Genomic DNA, 16,850 nt, shown 5'->3' with positions numbered 1-16,850 from the left:
TTTTTCAGCAAAACAGAGCGAAATCCTAAAACCATCATCTTGCAAGGGAAAATTTTGCCAAGAACTTTTCCATCTCTGAAACAACATCTACTTTTATAATACAGTCTCTCCTGGCACACAAGAGACTCCAAACCTGGCTATATTTATACCAGCTATTGAGTCACTTTGCTGAGTAAAAACTGTCTTATTAGCATTGCACACCATATACACACATCCAAGTAGAGATTTATCCTCTCTGAAACCCAATGCATGTCTCTACTAGTACATTAATTAATGTGCAATATGCTGTGTGTATATGTATCTAGGTTCTTTCCTACCTATGGGTGTTAGACTTGATAAATTTTGGGTTTAGCCTGTATCGATGCTGGCTAGTAATACAAACTACCAAAGGTGTCAGTTTACCAATGTTAAGAAACTAACAAAAACCTCAAGTGCTAATTGCTGTTGTTTAAAGCATAACAAGGTTGAAGCTGAAGCTTCTAAAAGATTAATTATAAAATAATATTTCCTTAATATATCATTTATGTAGTATTAGCTGAATTGGATGGGGAAAAAAAGCAGGTGATAGCTGTCTACCAAAGCACGTGGATCACTAACCAAAGTACCAAACCAACAACTTGCATTAGTGGATCACTTCCCTGCTTTTCCCAGGAACTTCAAACATCCTTGGGAATTGAAGCCACTGTTGCACGAAGCATGTCTAAGCTATGCAAAACCTTGTAATGCAAACATTGCCAAGCTTGTACAGACCTACACGTTTCAGGGTAGCCAGCTGTGCCTAGCTATACCTACAGCCATTGCTCTAGAGCTGTACCAGCTTGGGAAGGGAGCAGTATAGCTGCTTTCACAGCACCCTGCCCCGATTAGTAAATTCTGGCTCTCAGAAAGGCTTACTGGGTTACATGCAATCCCCTGCAATTAAGCTAGACTGCTTTTTGATGGGAGCTGGGTCACATGAAGCTAGGATGGGGGATCCGCTGACATTGCTCGGTACTTCTGATTCCAAGGTTACTGCAGGCACCCTGCATCCACTGCGCTGGCACACTTGCAGTTCCCTTCAACAAAGGCTGCAATGAATGACTTTACTGAAGCCCACTGACATGCTCATAGAAAACGCAGTGCACAAGGGCTACAAATAACAATTTGATTAATAGCACTGTCTGTGTTTCAAGCAGGACACTCAAATGCTAGCTACTAAGGTAGAAATGTAGACTTCCTTAAATTTATGATTTAGCCTTTTTGATTCAATCACATTAGTTCTAAAAAATAAAAATGTCTAAAGTTGCAAATGGATTCACTAGCCTACCTGTAATGTCAGCAATGGGTTCTACATTTCTAGTAAAACACTAGAGTGCAGAGACGACTCCTGTTGTGGAATTCCAAAGCTTCTGCTGCAGTAGAAGCAGAGTTCATACAGTTTCCAGCATGCTAGACCTGGTCAGAGATTCCAAATGCCACCAAAATACAAATATTTATAGTAGTGTAATAGTACATTTTGATTTCAATTTTCTCCTTATTCTACAGAAAGTTCACTACCAGCCAATCTCCTCATGTGTTCCTGAGGCACAGAGGTTATTATCCCTCTTACCTTGCCTGCACCAATTCCGTTAGAGAGGGTTAAAGTCCCTGACTAAGCAAAACTGACTGAATGGTCTTTTCAGAAAAGCACTTAAGCACATGCTTAACATCATGTATGCTTTATAAATCCTATCAGCTTTGCTGAGCACAATTGGATATAAATAAATGCTTATATGCTTTTCTGAAATAGGCCTGAAATGAAGGCAACACATGGGATTCTCTGATGCTACCTAAAGTTGTCCAGCCACTTCATGTGTCAACATGACATGTCCAGGTGACAAAACAACATGCAATCCCATCATGACCCAGGCTGACTGTCTACTTAAGACTTCACTGTAAGTCTCTGGGATTGCTTCTCTAAGAAAAAAGGAATACTGTAATACTGGCACAGGTTTCCCAGAGCAGCTGTGACTGCCCCCTCCCTGGCAGTGTTCCAGGCCAGGCTGGACGGGGCTTTGAGCAACCTGGGCTAGTGGAAGGCGTCCCGGCCCATGGCAGGGGGTGGAACTAGATGGTCTTTAAGGTCCCTTCCAATCCAAACCATTCTGTGATTCTATGATAATTTGCTCAGGGTTTGGATTTTGCTCCAAGTTGTGATAAAGCAGCTTTTGACCAACTTTTAATGGTTCAATTCACTGTAGAAGAGCAAGGTCCTTCCACTTTTAGCTAAGCAAATTTCCCTTAATTTATTGAAGCTATTAGGTATCTACCATTTTCACCTCTCAGACCTTTCAAGGTTTCTGTGTGATATTAAACTGCCCTGTCCAGCAGTCTCTTTCTCAAACCTAAACACACCTTTCATCTTCGCATTAATATGAAACCACTAGAAGGGATATTTTCCTATTTCCTTTTCCATTCTGATTTTTCTGTCTTCCCCCACTGATAACATGAGTGGGTAGAACCTCTGCTCTATTCAAAATTTTAATCTATGCTTAAATAATGCAGCAGCCCCCAAATAAGCATTGTAAATTATATTTGAAAGACCACTGTCAACAAGGAGCAAACAGCAACATGCTCTGGGAATCACAGTGTCTCTTGCAGACACTATTCCTCTGCTGCTCCAACCACTATAACAGGGAATCTGGGTTCCACCCAAAGAGTAGCAAACAGCAAAACAATAAACAAAACCCTTTTACAACGTGTCCCCTAGGACTGTGGTATTGCTTCAATCTACATCTGTACTCACTGTCTCCCTCCAAGCAGTGGGATGGAATAAAAAATGTCCCAGAAGACACCAGAATATTAAGAAATGGTATTTTCACCACTGGCTGCTTCCTCCTTTAGCCATCAATGGGGAGGTAAAGGAAAAGGAAGAAAAAATACCAGCAAAGGCAGAAGGAAAAGACCAAGGTGGGAAGGGGAAGGAAGGAAAATGGGTAGGTAACCTGGAATTGCTCTGTAAGCTGGAATGTTGCCTCCGTACACACTACCCAGGAAAAGAAATACACACAAGCTGTGCCAAACAGCATGAGGCAGAACAAAGTATGCCCACGACAAGTATGCTTTCATGCTGCTGCCAAACTTAGCAGAGTGCTGCATAAAGTGCAAGGTCAGACCCACAGGCTGTAGTGAACAGAAAAGCAGATGTGGTCAAGGTAACACAGCCTAAGCCATGTGTCTCCTCCCAGCATAACCACAACGAACAGGCCATGGACATCATCAGGTCAGCTTCAGGAGGGAATTTCTTTGTTTTCCCCCCAATAGTCTTCTGTACACACTGCAAAACAGATTCTTCCTGTTACCATGGTGCCGTTTCATCACTGGTGTCTGAGCACAGTTGTAGACACACATAAGAGGAAGACACCAAATCCTGGACAGAAAGGTGAAGAAGGGACAAAATTCAGCAGCCCATTACCACGCAGCCACAGACAGCTCCTCTGGAGAGGCTATATAACAGCTACAACTGCCACCAGGCAGAGATAACCTCAGCTGAACTAACACACGTCAGTCTTGGGCCTGTTATTAACTAGCATATGACACACAGTCACAATGTGGATTTAGACAGGGGTATGACACTGTTTTCAGGAGGGACCCATTCGCCAATTGTCCATTGCTTGGCTGACATCTGAAGGAGGGAGGGGAGGTAATGGAACTGTTATAGTCACTCACCCTTTCAATCTGGTTTACAGCTCCAAATATAAATGACAGTTAAATTTTGACCCTAGCCATGAGAGCAAGGGCACCTGAGGGACATGTTCTATCATACACCTCTACATATCACCTATACATATAGACCCAAGCTTTTTAACATTTCCTTCACAGGCTGTACAGAACTTGTACACCCAAGAACCATGCAAGGATGCTGACCAAACACCTGTGTCAGCAGGTCTTAACGTAAGTTGGGAAAAATTCATCTTACTCTCCTGGGGCAGTCTAGTGGTAAGTACTACAGCTGGCTCAAGGCAGTGTCAACAAATGTCCCTGAAAGGCCCATTCCACTCTGCTTTTCTCCCCTAGCTGGGACAGGTGCCTTTACAGTGAGCTGGATTTTCAAAGCCATCACTGAAAGATAACCCTGCAAATAGGAAAGAAACTGATACTGCTCACCATGCTGCTCAAGGGAGCTTAAGAGAAACAGAGCCAAGCACACACACCGCAGAGAGGACAGGTCCTTTCAGTGGCAGCGCCAGCTTAGACCTGATCAAGGTGACTGTGAAACTGCACCTCTAACTGGACAAGTATAATTAGGCAGACAGAAATATCTCCCAAACTGACACACTCAAGCAGATAAGCACCGTGCCTCTTGACATCTTCACAGGTCAGAAGAGCGGGGTGAAGGGTATGTCAAAAGACTGCTAAAAGCATGCGATTTCATGTCTTCTGGGTGTCTATTTTTACAGCTCTGTCTCAAGTGTTCACTTTGATGCAAGTTTATTGTTTTATGCCTTAAAAACAAGGGTTCTGACTTTCCACAGCCCTGCACTTTCTGTAGTCATTTACGCCTGTGTAACGTGTGAGCAGTGTGGGTGTAAACATTACTATTCTGGTTTGGTAGTGTTTGCCACCCACTTTGCCTAGGTGTGAATGACTGCACAAGGTGCAAGGCAATGGTGAAGGTACTGAGGAGACTGTTTCACATAGATCTTACACCCATAGTAATATGGTGCACAGATATGTAGAGAGAGCGAGAGAGCAGAAGGAAAGATACATCAGCTACCTGCTGAAAAAGCAATCTGGCAAAAGGGCTTACCAAGCACAAGCAGCTCCACCGATTCTTCATTCTTGCCCTCCACATCGTCTGGTGTGATAATAAGGCAGTAATAGAGCCCACTGTCTCCCCACATCAACTTCCCAATCTGAAGGTCTGCATCTGAAAGGCAAAAAAGAAAAGTCAGGCTTTCTCTCCAACACCTATAGCAAGAGTGAAGTGCTGAAAGCACCGGGTCCGTCTCCGTGTCCCAAATCCATTTCATTTCCTTACTAAGAGGAGGGGTTAACCTTATCCAGAATATCACAGCATTCAGGAAAAAACAACAGACTCGGGACTCTGTGGCTGTAAGTGGGAAGACAGGTAACACCACAGAGGCAGCTCACTCTGCAAATGCTGAAAGCAGAAGGGCTAACTAAGGTCATTCTCTGCCCTTCCTATCACCTAGGGCCTGCGGTCCCAACAGTATTTCTGCCATGGAAGAAGGGCTTAGACAGCATCTTCTCTACAAGCACTTCAGTCACTCACTGAAGAGGTTACACGGAGACAAAGGAAAACACTCCCCTTGCTGCGGCTGATCACATGCTCTCTACACCAAGGAGCCTCCACTTCTGGCTAAGTGGTCTCCCAAGTTCCCCCTTGAGTGACAAGGTTTCTCACACAGCCTCCCAGACCAAAAGTTTAAGGACCCTGCCACCGCCCATCTCCAGCCAACCTGACTTCACCCCATGAAAATCTCTTCCTTTCACACTACCCGAGGCTGTGTGGGTTTAGCTTCATGACAGGGTAAGCTAGTGAAGAACAGAGTTGAGCAAACATGAAGTGTAGGATAATTTCAGTATTTCAAAACTGGGAAAAAATCAGCAGAGTTTGCAAGGAAGAAAAAACTAGCCTGCAGAGACTGAACTCATACCTTGCTGGCACCCCTTTGTTAAGGAAAATCTATATACAGCACAATAATGCAGAAGCCAAGAATAACGACCTTCCACTTCATCAGAGGGAAAGAATTCTGTATCGGGGTTGGAGACCTACATGGAGTCGGATGAAGGGAAATGCCAAAGGAAATGACCTTTGGGTCTAGGGTTGGTTGGTTGAATAGTAAATGTCTGAAACACACAACAGCTCCCTTCCAACAGCCTTTTCTAAGGGAGTTAACTGAACAGTTACTGCCAGCCTCCAGTATCCCAAACTGCTAAGGGTCCAACCCAACCCCCACCAAGTATCACTGGGGTAGGAGAGTTACCATGGACAATGCTGACATCTCTTTCCTTATAGAAGTCCCCTATAGTGACAGCAGATCCTTGTTTGGAGGCCACGACACGGACTGTCCTCCTGCTGTCCACGCAATCCAGGTAGGGATCCCAGTCCAGGTTCCTCTTGCTCATCGTTTGTAAACCAGAAGTCGCCATACCCAAAGCTTCTCCCATCCGGTCCTGGCAGTAAGATTTAAACCTCCACTGTACCACAGCTGGTTGGGTGGAAGAAGTAGAGAAATGGCAGCGAAGCAGAGCAGGCTGAAACAACATGGCCACCTTCTTCTTCTCAGGCACGGTGACCTGCAACCCTTCCACCTCAGCTAAAAGACAAAAACATGAGTGTCATATTCCTTGGCATTGCTTCCAGTACTACTGCATTTTATCATAGCATCATTCTCCCCATGTACATAAAATTAAAATGTCCAGCTGTTTCAGGTGCTAGGGTGCAATACTCCTCAATGTATGTAAGCAGGGGTGTTGCCAACAGAAGTAAGTTTGCTTTTTTCATAGCCTACAGCCACAAGGAAAATTACAGCATGAGGGGGCTGAAGGCTCAAATGTCCTTACACTCTGAGGAGACCCTAACACAGCGGCGTGACAATTTGCGGCTTCTGTGGCAGGTGCTCAGATAAGAAAGAGTTATTTTAGGGATGGCCATGCTCCACTTCTACAACAGGTCAGCCAAGGAGCCAGATCCTGAGTTCATAAAAATCCCAATGCAAAGTAAGTCACCCCACTCCCACTTTCGGTGGCATCACACCTCCTCTTTGAAAGTCAGGCAGCACACAGTGCCCAGCCCAGGCTGTTGTGCACCAGTGCCCAGTTACTGCTGCTTGCTCTGCCAAACTCTAGAGATGCATGAAGGAGTGGGTCCAAATCGCACAGCTCCTGCCAGGGCTGGCATGTAGCACTGAAAGAAATTGCTTCATGTGGGAGGTGCAGAGAAAAATGGCCCAAACACTCAAGTTTTTCACATTCCCAGGGAGGAGATGGATCTCAACACGTAATGTTTATCTACCAGCTGACAGGAGAGCTGCAGCCCAGAGCTGATGTATAAAGGCCTCAGAGAAGATGCATGGGACTGCTGCCACATCCTTGTGTAGCTTAGAAGATGAGAGTCAGTAAGCAATGCCAGCAGAGAGCCCTCAGGAGAGTGAGGTACACCATCTACCCACAGGGGAATGGCCGAAACCTCCTACGCATGCCCTTCATTGCTTCCCTCCCTCTTGTGCTGCAGGCAGCAATGACTGAGAGCACTGGAAACACACACTGACACCTTCCCACGCAGGGATGTGCCAGTCTGTGGAGGCACAGAAACAGCCCAGGAGCAAGGAGGGGGACATCTAAGAAAGAGGAAGTTTGTAACCAGGGGCACTCTCTGCAGCTGAGGGGCAAAAGGGCCTGACATTGAAGGTTTGGATGAGAAAAGGAAACCAGTTTCGGTATGAGAGGTGTTGATGATGGCAGTTCCTTGACCCAGTTACAATACACTCCAAGGTCCAGAGCAGCACAAGTGAAGAAGAAAACAAGACACAAGAAAACATTCCAGAGAACAAAGAAGAGGATGTTTACACGACATCAGGAGGGACTGATGAACTTAGGGAAAACTTAGGGAGGAATGTAAGACTGAGAACAAAGAAAGGCTTCCTAATGTTGGGAAGCAGAAGAGAAAGGCAAATGCCAAGAAAGAAGAAAACAGAGTAAGGATGAAGTATCAGGATAAGTATCAGAAGCAGAAGGACAAGCAGGATGACAATCATGGAAGCAGAAAGCTCACATTCAGCTGGAAGAAGCTGAAGAGGTGTCTCAGCCTAGGTCAAAATAATTTCAAAGGGCTGGAACCAGGTTGCAGAAGATTACGAAATGATATAGAGATGAGAAGAAATGGAGTCAGCAAAAATAAACCACCCGCTCCAGAAACTAGAGATGAAAAGGAGATAGAAGTTGGCAAAAGAAAGTGAAATGACAGGAGATATCTTTAGGATGGAGAAAAAAAAAAGGCATAGACTAAAGCACTGGAGCTTAAAGCAGACAGAGCAATGAATGCATCAACAGTATGACAGCAGCAGGCAGGAAGGGACAAGGTCAAGTTGGAGACAGCTGCAGACTTACAAAGCAAGAGCAAGCAGGGATCTCATGATCAGGAGACAGAACCAAAGGAAAGTGAAGAGCCTAGATCAACACTGAATATTCGTTTCAACAAGTTATCAATGTTCAAACTGTAAATCACACAGGGGATAAAAACACAGCATGGACAGAACCTAGGGGAGGGCATATTTCAGAGAGGCAAGACAGTCACTGATACTAACAAAGAGTTACACATCTAGGCAGGATTTGACCCTGGGGACTACTATGTGAAGGCTTGCAGTGCACAAGGGTGCTATGGCATTTGCACAGCAATGCTATATTATGCATCTAACACTTGTGCCATGTGGAAGTTGCAGAGAAGATGTCATTAGCTTTGCCAGAAGTGCCTGGACCCAAATCCAAACACTGAAGCATGGATGCTCTCCAGAGTACCACAAAACACAGCTGAAGTCCCAACAAGATGCTCCCACAGGAGAGGCAAGGGCATAAGGCAGCTCCTCCACCCTCCCGAGGCATAGGCAGAGAGGTAACTCAAGAAGTGGCAGCTGGACGTTTCTGCCAGGCCTCCTGTTCCGGGGGACTAGAGGTGCAGAAATATGGGAGCCGTGCAGCACTAAGAGAACGTCACCACTTGCTTCTCAAGGTGAACCAAGTGGTGACATTGTCTTATTCTCTCCTCTCCAGAGACACGTGTTCCCTGGGCTGCACCTGAATGCAAGAGACATAACGAACACAACATGAACCACATAATGACACATTCATTGAAAAATGAATGGGTCTGGGTCAGACCTGTATCTGGCAACTCTATGCCTGACCCCACGCAGTCTGTAGCCAAAGACAGCATGTGACATGAGCTGATCAAGTGACTCATCACGTCATTTCAGCTTCAGGGATAAAACAGTGATACAGTGAATATTTAAATCTTTCTCCTGTGAAAGAAGTACAATGCTTAGTGAACACAGTGCTTTCAGCTAACCATGCACCATAGCCCTCCTTCCCTGTTAATGAGATTAATGAGTTTGGCAAGCCAGGGACTGCTTTAATAAATGATTAGCTGAGCTTTAGCAAATTCTCGTCTGACTAACTTTCCCCACCCTACCCCCATGTGAATGTCTGTATCGAGAAAAGAAAAGCAGCTTTTGGGAAAACACAGGAATTCTTTTTCTACCCAAAAGCATTTGGGAGATGTGCAGTAAATTATCTGGCATCTTCTACATCCTATCCCAAGCTCCTTATTAACTTTTCAAGTATTATTTTCGGATCCTTTCCAGAAACAGCATTTAAGAGCAACACAGTGCCTCAGATTGAGAGACGGGAGCAGTGGAAACTCTAGATCTATTTAAGTCAAATTATATATAATTATATATGGCTGAACTGGGAAATTATACACCTGTTATTTCCTCTGCCAAAAAAAAATGATTGGAATCGATTCATGTAGTACGTCACTACTTGTAACAGCATCCATCAAAAAGGCCAACAGGATGATCACCTGCCCAATGGTGGCTTTACACCTATCAGTTATGTCCATGCACGTGAATTACAGAGGTCTGCTTAGGACCTCCTTAACCTCAAGAAGAAACTGCTGACCTCAAGAATCTTCAAGAGACTAGCCAAGATAAGAAAAGCCTCAGATATATCGCAGGACAGAACTGATTGGCTGATTGTACAGCAGAGCAAAAAAAGAGAAAGATGGGAAAAAAGATGACAAGCTCAGTGACAGCACCATGATAGCTCTTTGTCTAGTTTCATACAAGTAGGACTAAAAAGAAACTCAATTGTGCTCTGCTATGTTTTGACTAATGCAGACAGAGCAAGATTAGCCCTTATTTCAAAATCATCATGGAAATGTAATTCCTGTACCCCAGAGAAGCAACCTGTTCATTGTGAATTTCACAATGTTTGAACTTTCACAAGAAAAATCTAACTCGTGGGAGTCTTATGACTGCATGACAATTTTGCTTTCCTTCTTTCTTGTTCTCCTAAATCCGCAGAAAAAGGTCCACAAATATTAATCAAGTGTATCTTAAAACCAGATATGCTTACCCTCAGAAAATAAAAAGAATCCATGGTTTTGTGTGTCTGTGCATGTGTGTATAAATGCTCCCAAAGAAAGAGCTTAAAAATAATCACACTTCAGAAATACAATTGTACGGGTTTGTCTGTTTCTCATTAGCAGTATGTATTTGTCTCCTTTCTCTGATTCTCTTCCTAAACTATCCTCCAATTATGCATTCAAACTATGCAATCAACATTACACACAAGCTATCACTAATACATTTTGGTGGTGATTAAAAGAAAATTCCAGGAAGTGATTATAGAGGGGATATTTGTAAGGGTGCATTTGAGCCTTGTGAGCCTGATCTTCATAAGCGCCTTCCATGAGTAAAAGAGGGAAGGCAATTGAGAGGTGATAACTTAGGCTCTTGCTTTTCAGTTGCCCTCTGGAGAAGCCCATGCCTCCCTGAGGCTAGATGAATCCTAAGAAGATTTAGCTTCACTACACAGCCTTAAGTTAGCCTTTATGAATAGAATCACAGATCGGTGTGGGTTGGACGGGAGCTTAAAGGTCATCTAGTTAGAATAAAGTTGATCTGAAGCACTAATCCCTCTAAATACTGGCAAAGCCAAATACTGTAGTTCAGTATAACAGGTCTCTGACTGCATCCTTCTAGCACGTAGGATTTGAGTCCAAGAGAAGGCAGCACACATTATTCTTCAGGTCAGCATGGGTCTCCCTATCTATGCATGCATCATATCTCTTTTCTTTGCAACTATTTGGTCCAAACTATCACTTCCCTGACGCAGTGCAGCTGATGCTATGAAACTACAAAAATTACATCCCCCAATTTTATGCACCTTTATTGATCGGAGTGGCAGTTGTGCACACAGGATAAGGGAAGTCCTTGGGCCCTTGAAACAGGCACCCTGGGAAAACTACTCCTAGACTATACCTAAGGGCTTTGGCAGAAAAGCATGTGTTCACTGGTAAGAGACAGTGTTCCTAGGGTAGTTTATATCACTTCCCCAAACAAAATAAACTGCTGGGTGAAAAGATGCTGTATCTTTCTTTTTTGTGCCTTGGCTATTGTGCACCAATTAAAAGTGTTCTTTCTCCTACTGCTGAATACAGGCACACCATCCACGCTTTCAAATGCAGATCAAGCCTGAATCAGGAAGTGCAAAATCTGGGCTTCAAGACCGGAAAGCCAGAGATGATAAACAGATGTGTACACAGGTGAATGGAGAGCCAGTGGGATCACTGAGAATTGTGTTGTACAGATTCTTGCTTACTCATGCTGGACTAAATCCAATCCATGTAATTTATCAGCAAAAGCCATCACCATCAGATTGTGTTGAGTGGTTTATGGGAAATTAATTGGATGTCTTGGTCTGTTTCCTATCAGACTTATGTTCTTAGCTCCATGGCCACTGTCAACTTTTTTAGCCAGCAAGAAACCAGCGTCTAAATAGGTCGGCTGCAGCTGAGGTGAAAGGACAGTACTGCTTTTTACAGCTCCATAGCAAAACTGAGAAATTCAGCTCCCTAACTGGTTAACCTGGAAAGAGGCAAAGCCAAAGCAGTTGGAGAAAAGCATGGCCTTGCACACCCAGCACAGAACCTCTCCACGTAGGACACAGCCCAGACTCTGCAAGCTGACTGCAGTACACACTGGACTATTCCTTGCTCTTCCTCATTCTCTGTGATGCTGTCCCCTAGGCTCTCCACGCTCCTGTCATCTCTAGGTAAGTACACAGCCCTGAAATAGCAAGGACTGACTGTATAAGAGCTCTTTCAAAAGAGCTCAGGACATTTCATGGGCTTTTCTAGGTATCGGTCTCTCTTCACCAGCTTCCCCTTGCTCATCTCACTCTCTTATGAACCACAGCAACAGCTTTCACACATTCACAAAGGTGACCCTGGATGTTTTCAGGTGAACTATCTCAGCTTTGGCCACCAGATCAAATCCACCCTGTCTTATTACTGTCTGAAAGCTGTTACAATTCAATTTTCACATGGCTCCTGGTTTACATCCTTGGTGCAGCATCCCACAAATCATTCCCAGAACTATTACTCAGTAACTGATCATCACCAGAAGCCTGAGAGCGCATCATAGAATGGTTTGGGTTGGAAGAGACCTTAAGACCATCTAGTTCCAACCCCCCTGCCATGGGCAGGGACACCTTCCACTAGCCCAGGTTGCTCAAAGCCCCGTCCAGCCTGGCCTGGAACACTGCCAGGGAGGGGGCAGCCACAGCTGCTCTGGGCAACCTGTTCTAGTGCCTCATCACCCTCATAGGAAAGAATTTCTTCTTTATATCTAATCTAAATCTACCCTCTTTCAGTTTAAAACCATTACCCGTTGTCCTATCCCTACACTCCCTGATCAAGAGTTCCTCCCCATCTTTCCTATAGCCTCCTTTAAGTATTGGAAGGTCACTATAAGGTCTCCCCAGAGCCTTCACTTCTCCAGGCTGAACAACCCCAACTCTCTCAGCCTGTCCTCACAGGGAAAGTGCTCCAGCCCCCTGAGCATCTTTGTGGCCTCCTCTGGACCCGCTCAAGCAGGTCCGTGTCCTTCTGATGTTGGGGGCCCCAGAGCTGGACACAGCACTGCTGGTGGGGTCTCACAAAAGAGGAGTAGAGAGGGAAAATTCCCCTCTCTCGACCTGCTGGCCACACTTCTCTTGATGCAGCCCAGGATGTGGTTGGCTTTCTGGGCTGCAAGTGCACATTGCTGGCTCATAGTCAGTTTTCCATCCACTGTTATGCCCAAGTCCTTCTCCTCAAGGCCGCTCTCAACAAAGGAAAAGAAAAGGGAAGAGTCTCTCCAAGTCTTATATCAGCAAGCCATAACACCTGTCCTTAGGATGGCATTGGGATTTCCACTGGTGCCAGTCCCACTCAAGGTGACCTCACAGGAACAAAAAGTAAGAAAAATGTGAGATTTCTTCCCAGTTAAACTAAGCTTATGCTGTGTGCAGCCAATCAAAAGAAGTCAGATGAATACTCTAAATCAAGGCAGATAAAACAGTCCATCCACTTCCCTGCCTTCCCAAGAAGTCTGCTCAGTTGGCCAGAAAACAGCAAAGCACAACTGTGCTCCAGCACACCCCCTCTGCCTGCCCTCCTAAACTGTGGCTGGGAAAGAAGAGGTAGTAAATCTACCTGCCTTTGTACTATACCACAACATTGCAGTGGTTCTTCTGCATAGGGAAAGTAAACAGGTACTGAGTGCTAAATTACTGGTGAAAAATTACTTAGCAGGGGGAGAAGATCACATTTCAATGCGGACAGTTTTCTAACTGTAATCTTTCCAAGCTCCGCCTGAGTCATGAGGCAGAAAAAAATGTGCTCTGCTTGTTCTGTAGGTAAAACTGGAGTTCAGTCTCCAGTGCAACCCTTCTCACTAGTTTTAAATGCATTAGGAATTACATCATTTATAAGAATAATGGTAAACATGACGAGAGGATTCATTCCAAAATCAAGCTCCTCTTGGTAGTTTACAAGAACCAGCTTTAAACAGGGGCTTAAGGATACTTGACAAACTGTATCTTCTTTCTTTAGAATGAGAACAGAGTCCCACACATATCCTAACCCACGTCACTTCACAGGAAGGCATAAAGGATGACCTGCTCTTCGTCCTTTTGCTGTTGTTATTAAAACACTAGCTTTAGGCATGTGGGAGAGCAGGGCAGGAAGAAGCCAAACCAAATCCACTGTACCTCACACAGGATTTTTTTGAAATTGCACTAAGAAGTCACAATGCACAAAACCAAACAAACGATAAATGCAAGAGACAAAAATGAAAGACAAACAAAGGACAGAGAGGAATTATTGCTGGGAGGAAAAGAACTGCAAGTGCCAATTAGAAATTTCTCAGCCCACCTCGAGGAGGGAGGAGGGGAGAGAAGGGGGTGAGAGCCTCTCTCTCTTTCTTGCTCCCTTTTGTCTCCCTGCTTCCTCCCCATCTTGCACTCTTTCTCTTACCCTGGCCCTTCCACCTCCCAACCCCCACTTCTCTTTCCCAGAGTGGCTGGATTAGGGCTCCTTACCTCGATGCAGACCTTTCATTCCTTTGCACAGCCACTGGGGAGAGGAAAATCTTGAATCCATGTTTGCTAGCCTCTCTCCCTTTTCTATGCACACACATACATGCACACGCTCACACACCTTTGCTTATTTTCTTTCTCTCAGCCATGGAAAAGGACAGCAGCGCCTGCTCTATCGCTGGGCGGCTGGGCGGCAGCGGCTGGGAGGCTGGAGGGGAGCAAGCTGACAGCGGCTGCCTCCATCTCTCAGTACACGGCTACGGCTAACCTGTTGCCTGCCGGAAGCCTTTGCCTGCCAGCGGTCGACAGCACCAGCGGCAGGCAGTCCTGTCTCGAAAGCCAGGACTAAAGGAGACTGGAACGTCTTCCTACTGCAGCGGTACCTCTCTCTCTGCAGACCTTGCACGCTCCAAACTGCGGTCGCTGCCAGTAATTATGAACCGCCCTTAATGGAGGGAGAAATGTGTCAACAGCCCAGCTTTTCAGCTTGATGGAAAAGTCCCAATCTAGCCAGACATGTCCAGATAATGAAGCTCTTTAAAAAGAGGGAGGAATGTAATGTCATGTTTATCTACACCCTGTACTCCTTTAGCAGTCCCTGTATGCTATTTATCAGCATACTACTATGGCTAGTAGGAAAGGAGCGGTAGTTGTGGGTGCGCTGGCACTCCAGACCAACTCAGTGAAGCGGGATCTGTTCAGAAGCAGCCAAATGGCAGGGAGGCAAGGAGGGAGAGAAGCAAAGAGGGAGGATGAGCTGGAAGCTGCCGAAGCCCCAGATGAGGCCGTGAAACCCTGGAAGGGAGCAGTAGGCAGGCACCGGTGTTGAAGATGACTCAGAGTGAAAAAGCAAGGAAAGGGGAGGGTGGGTGGGTGGGTGGTGGGAGAGAGGTGTTATGACTAAAAGCCAAATTTACTGCTTGTGAATCCTAAATCTGAATAGGAAGAGAGAAGAGCCTGAGGTCTTTTTTGTGGGATATATTGGTGGCAGTGGGATATATATGCCACTTAACCCAAGGGTGTCGGTTTCTTCTTTCAGCCTGTAACCAGCCTGCCTGGCTAAGTCAGCCTGCCGCCGCTTTTCCTAACGCCTCCTGCTCCTGGCTGTGCCTGGGTGCTGCACCGGCTCCGAGGAGGCAGATCCCGCCGCTGACCTGACAGGGCTCCCTCTCCTTCCCTCATTCCCGGCTGCCCTGCAGCTCTCATTTCGCTGGAATCCCTACCCTCTCCTTTCCTCGCTGTCCAGCTCTCAGAGCCAGCCCCTTTCCAGCTTGTTCCCCCTGCCCTTCCTTTCCCCACCGCTGAGCTCTCTCCGCTGTCCTCTCCGGCTCCCCTCCCCTTGCTTATGGAGGGCTTGCCCGACCTCTTTGGGAGCCGGCCGGGCGGCGACCCGCGCTGGGGGGGCAGTCCCTGTCCTGCGCTGCTCACAAAGGCCCGGGCACAGCCGCAGCACCTCCGGGAAGGCCGGACCCTGCCCGCCTGGAAACCGGGGCAGAGGCAGAGCAGCCCCCTCCTCTCACACCTCTGTTAGACGGCGTGTGCGGCCAGCGCACCGGGAAGGGAGAAGTTCCTCCAATTGTTCCCGGTCCGGCGCGGGCGGGCGGGGGGAGCCGAGGGTTGTGGCCATCCCCCCCTGCACCGCGGCCAAGGCCACCCCGGCCCGCCTCCCGCTGCCTCCCCTGGCCGGCTCCCACCTTCCCCGCCACCACCGCGCTCCTCTCCCCGCCCCGCGGCAAACGGTGGCTCAAGCGCCCCCCCGCCCCCCGCTGAGAGAAGCGCCGGGGGCCCCTCGACCTTCCCCCACGGCCCCCCCGGCAGGCGGGAGGCTCCGGCCGCCTCCCCCTGTCCCCAACGGCCGCGAAGTCTCCGCAAACTACACCGCGGGACGCCCCCATAAAGACCCCCCCATCCCAGCCCACTCCGCCGCACGCCGCCCCCGTCCGCGGCTGCCCTCCCGCAGCCTGCCAGGGCATCTCCCCAAACCTCCCGTTTTCGCCCTAAAGACGCAGAGCCCGCCGGGCACGGCACGGGCACGTCGGGGCCGGCCGCGGCCCTACCTGCCAGCCACAGGAGGACGATCCAGCCCAGGACGTGCCCATCCATCTTCCCGCTGGCCCGGGCGGGCGGGCGCGACCATGCCGGGGGGGCGGCGGGAGAGGCCCGGGGGGCGGCGGGAGAGGCCCGGGGGGCGGCCCCGCCCGTCGCGCCCGCAGCCCGCCCCGGCAGCCGCCTCCCCGCAGAGCCGGCCGGGCTTGCGGCGAGCGGCCGCGCCGTGTGGCTTCTTCTCCGCTGCTCCTGCGCTCCTCCCCCGCTGCCGGCTCCCGCGGCGGCTGGGGGGGCGCCTCGCCAGGCCGCCCCCGCGGCTGTCCGGGCGGGCGGGGCTCGGGTGGGGGGCGCCGCCGCCGCCGCCGCCGCCGCCGCCGGGAGAGGGGCTGGGGGGGTGGAACGGGACACACGCGCTTTCCCGAAACTGTTTCCCTCCCTCCGTCCCTCCCTCCGGCAAAGGCGCGTTTCGGTTGCCAGGTGCCGCGGGGGGGTTGCCGGAGCTCTTCGCAGCCGACGGGCACCCCGGCACGTTTCTCGGCAACTAGTTGAGGCGCCGAGGCCGGAGCGAGGCGCAGCCCCGGCCCGGCACTGCCCTGGCCGGCGCTCGGCAATGTCGGCTCCCAACACCTATCCCCCCCAAATTAACCCCGCGTACACCCGGGGAAATGAACGTACGCTGTCCC

General features: G+C 48.1%; 1 protein-coding gene across 5 annotated transcripts in view; it reads right to left on the bottom strand.

Annotated features, from left to right (window-relative positions):
- ILDR2 (immunoglobulin like domain containing receptor 2) overlaps positions 1 to 16,504 on the bottom strand; it is a 44,280-nt gene extending 27,776 nt beyond the window's left edge. For 4 of the 5 annotated variants that reach the window (XM_074900294.1, XM_074900304.1, XM_074900315.1 and 1 more), the window contains exons 1-3: positions 14,125 to 14,316; positions 5,970 to 6,302; positions 4,769 to 4,888 (exon numbers count right to left, since the gene is read on the bottom strand). In XM_074900294.1, the coding sequence (XP_074756395.1) occupies positions 4,769 to 4,888; positions 5,970 to 6,302; positions 14,125 to 14,185 (514 nt within the window). In that variant the 5' untranslated portion in view covers positions 14,186 to 14,316. Of the gene's footprint in view, positions 1 to 4,768; positions 4,889 to 5,969; positions 6,303 to 14,124; positions 14,317 to 16,178 lie in introns of those variants that run through there. The other variant, XM_074900331.1, reaches the window with a different exon arrangement.
- Positions 16,505 to 16,850: the final 346 nt, after the last annotated feature.

Source organism: Athene noctua, chromosome 1, assembly GCF_965140245.1.
Source record: "Athene noctua chromosome 1, bAthNoc1.hap1.1, whole genome shotgun sequence".
In the NCBI taxonomy this organism is placed as follows: domain Eukaryota; kingdom Metazoa; phylum Chordata; class Aves; order Strigiformes; family Strigidae; genus Athene; species Athene noctua.
This window is presented reverse-complemented; position numbering and strand designations above follow the sequence as displayed.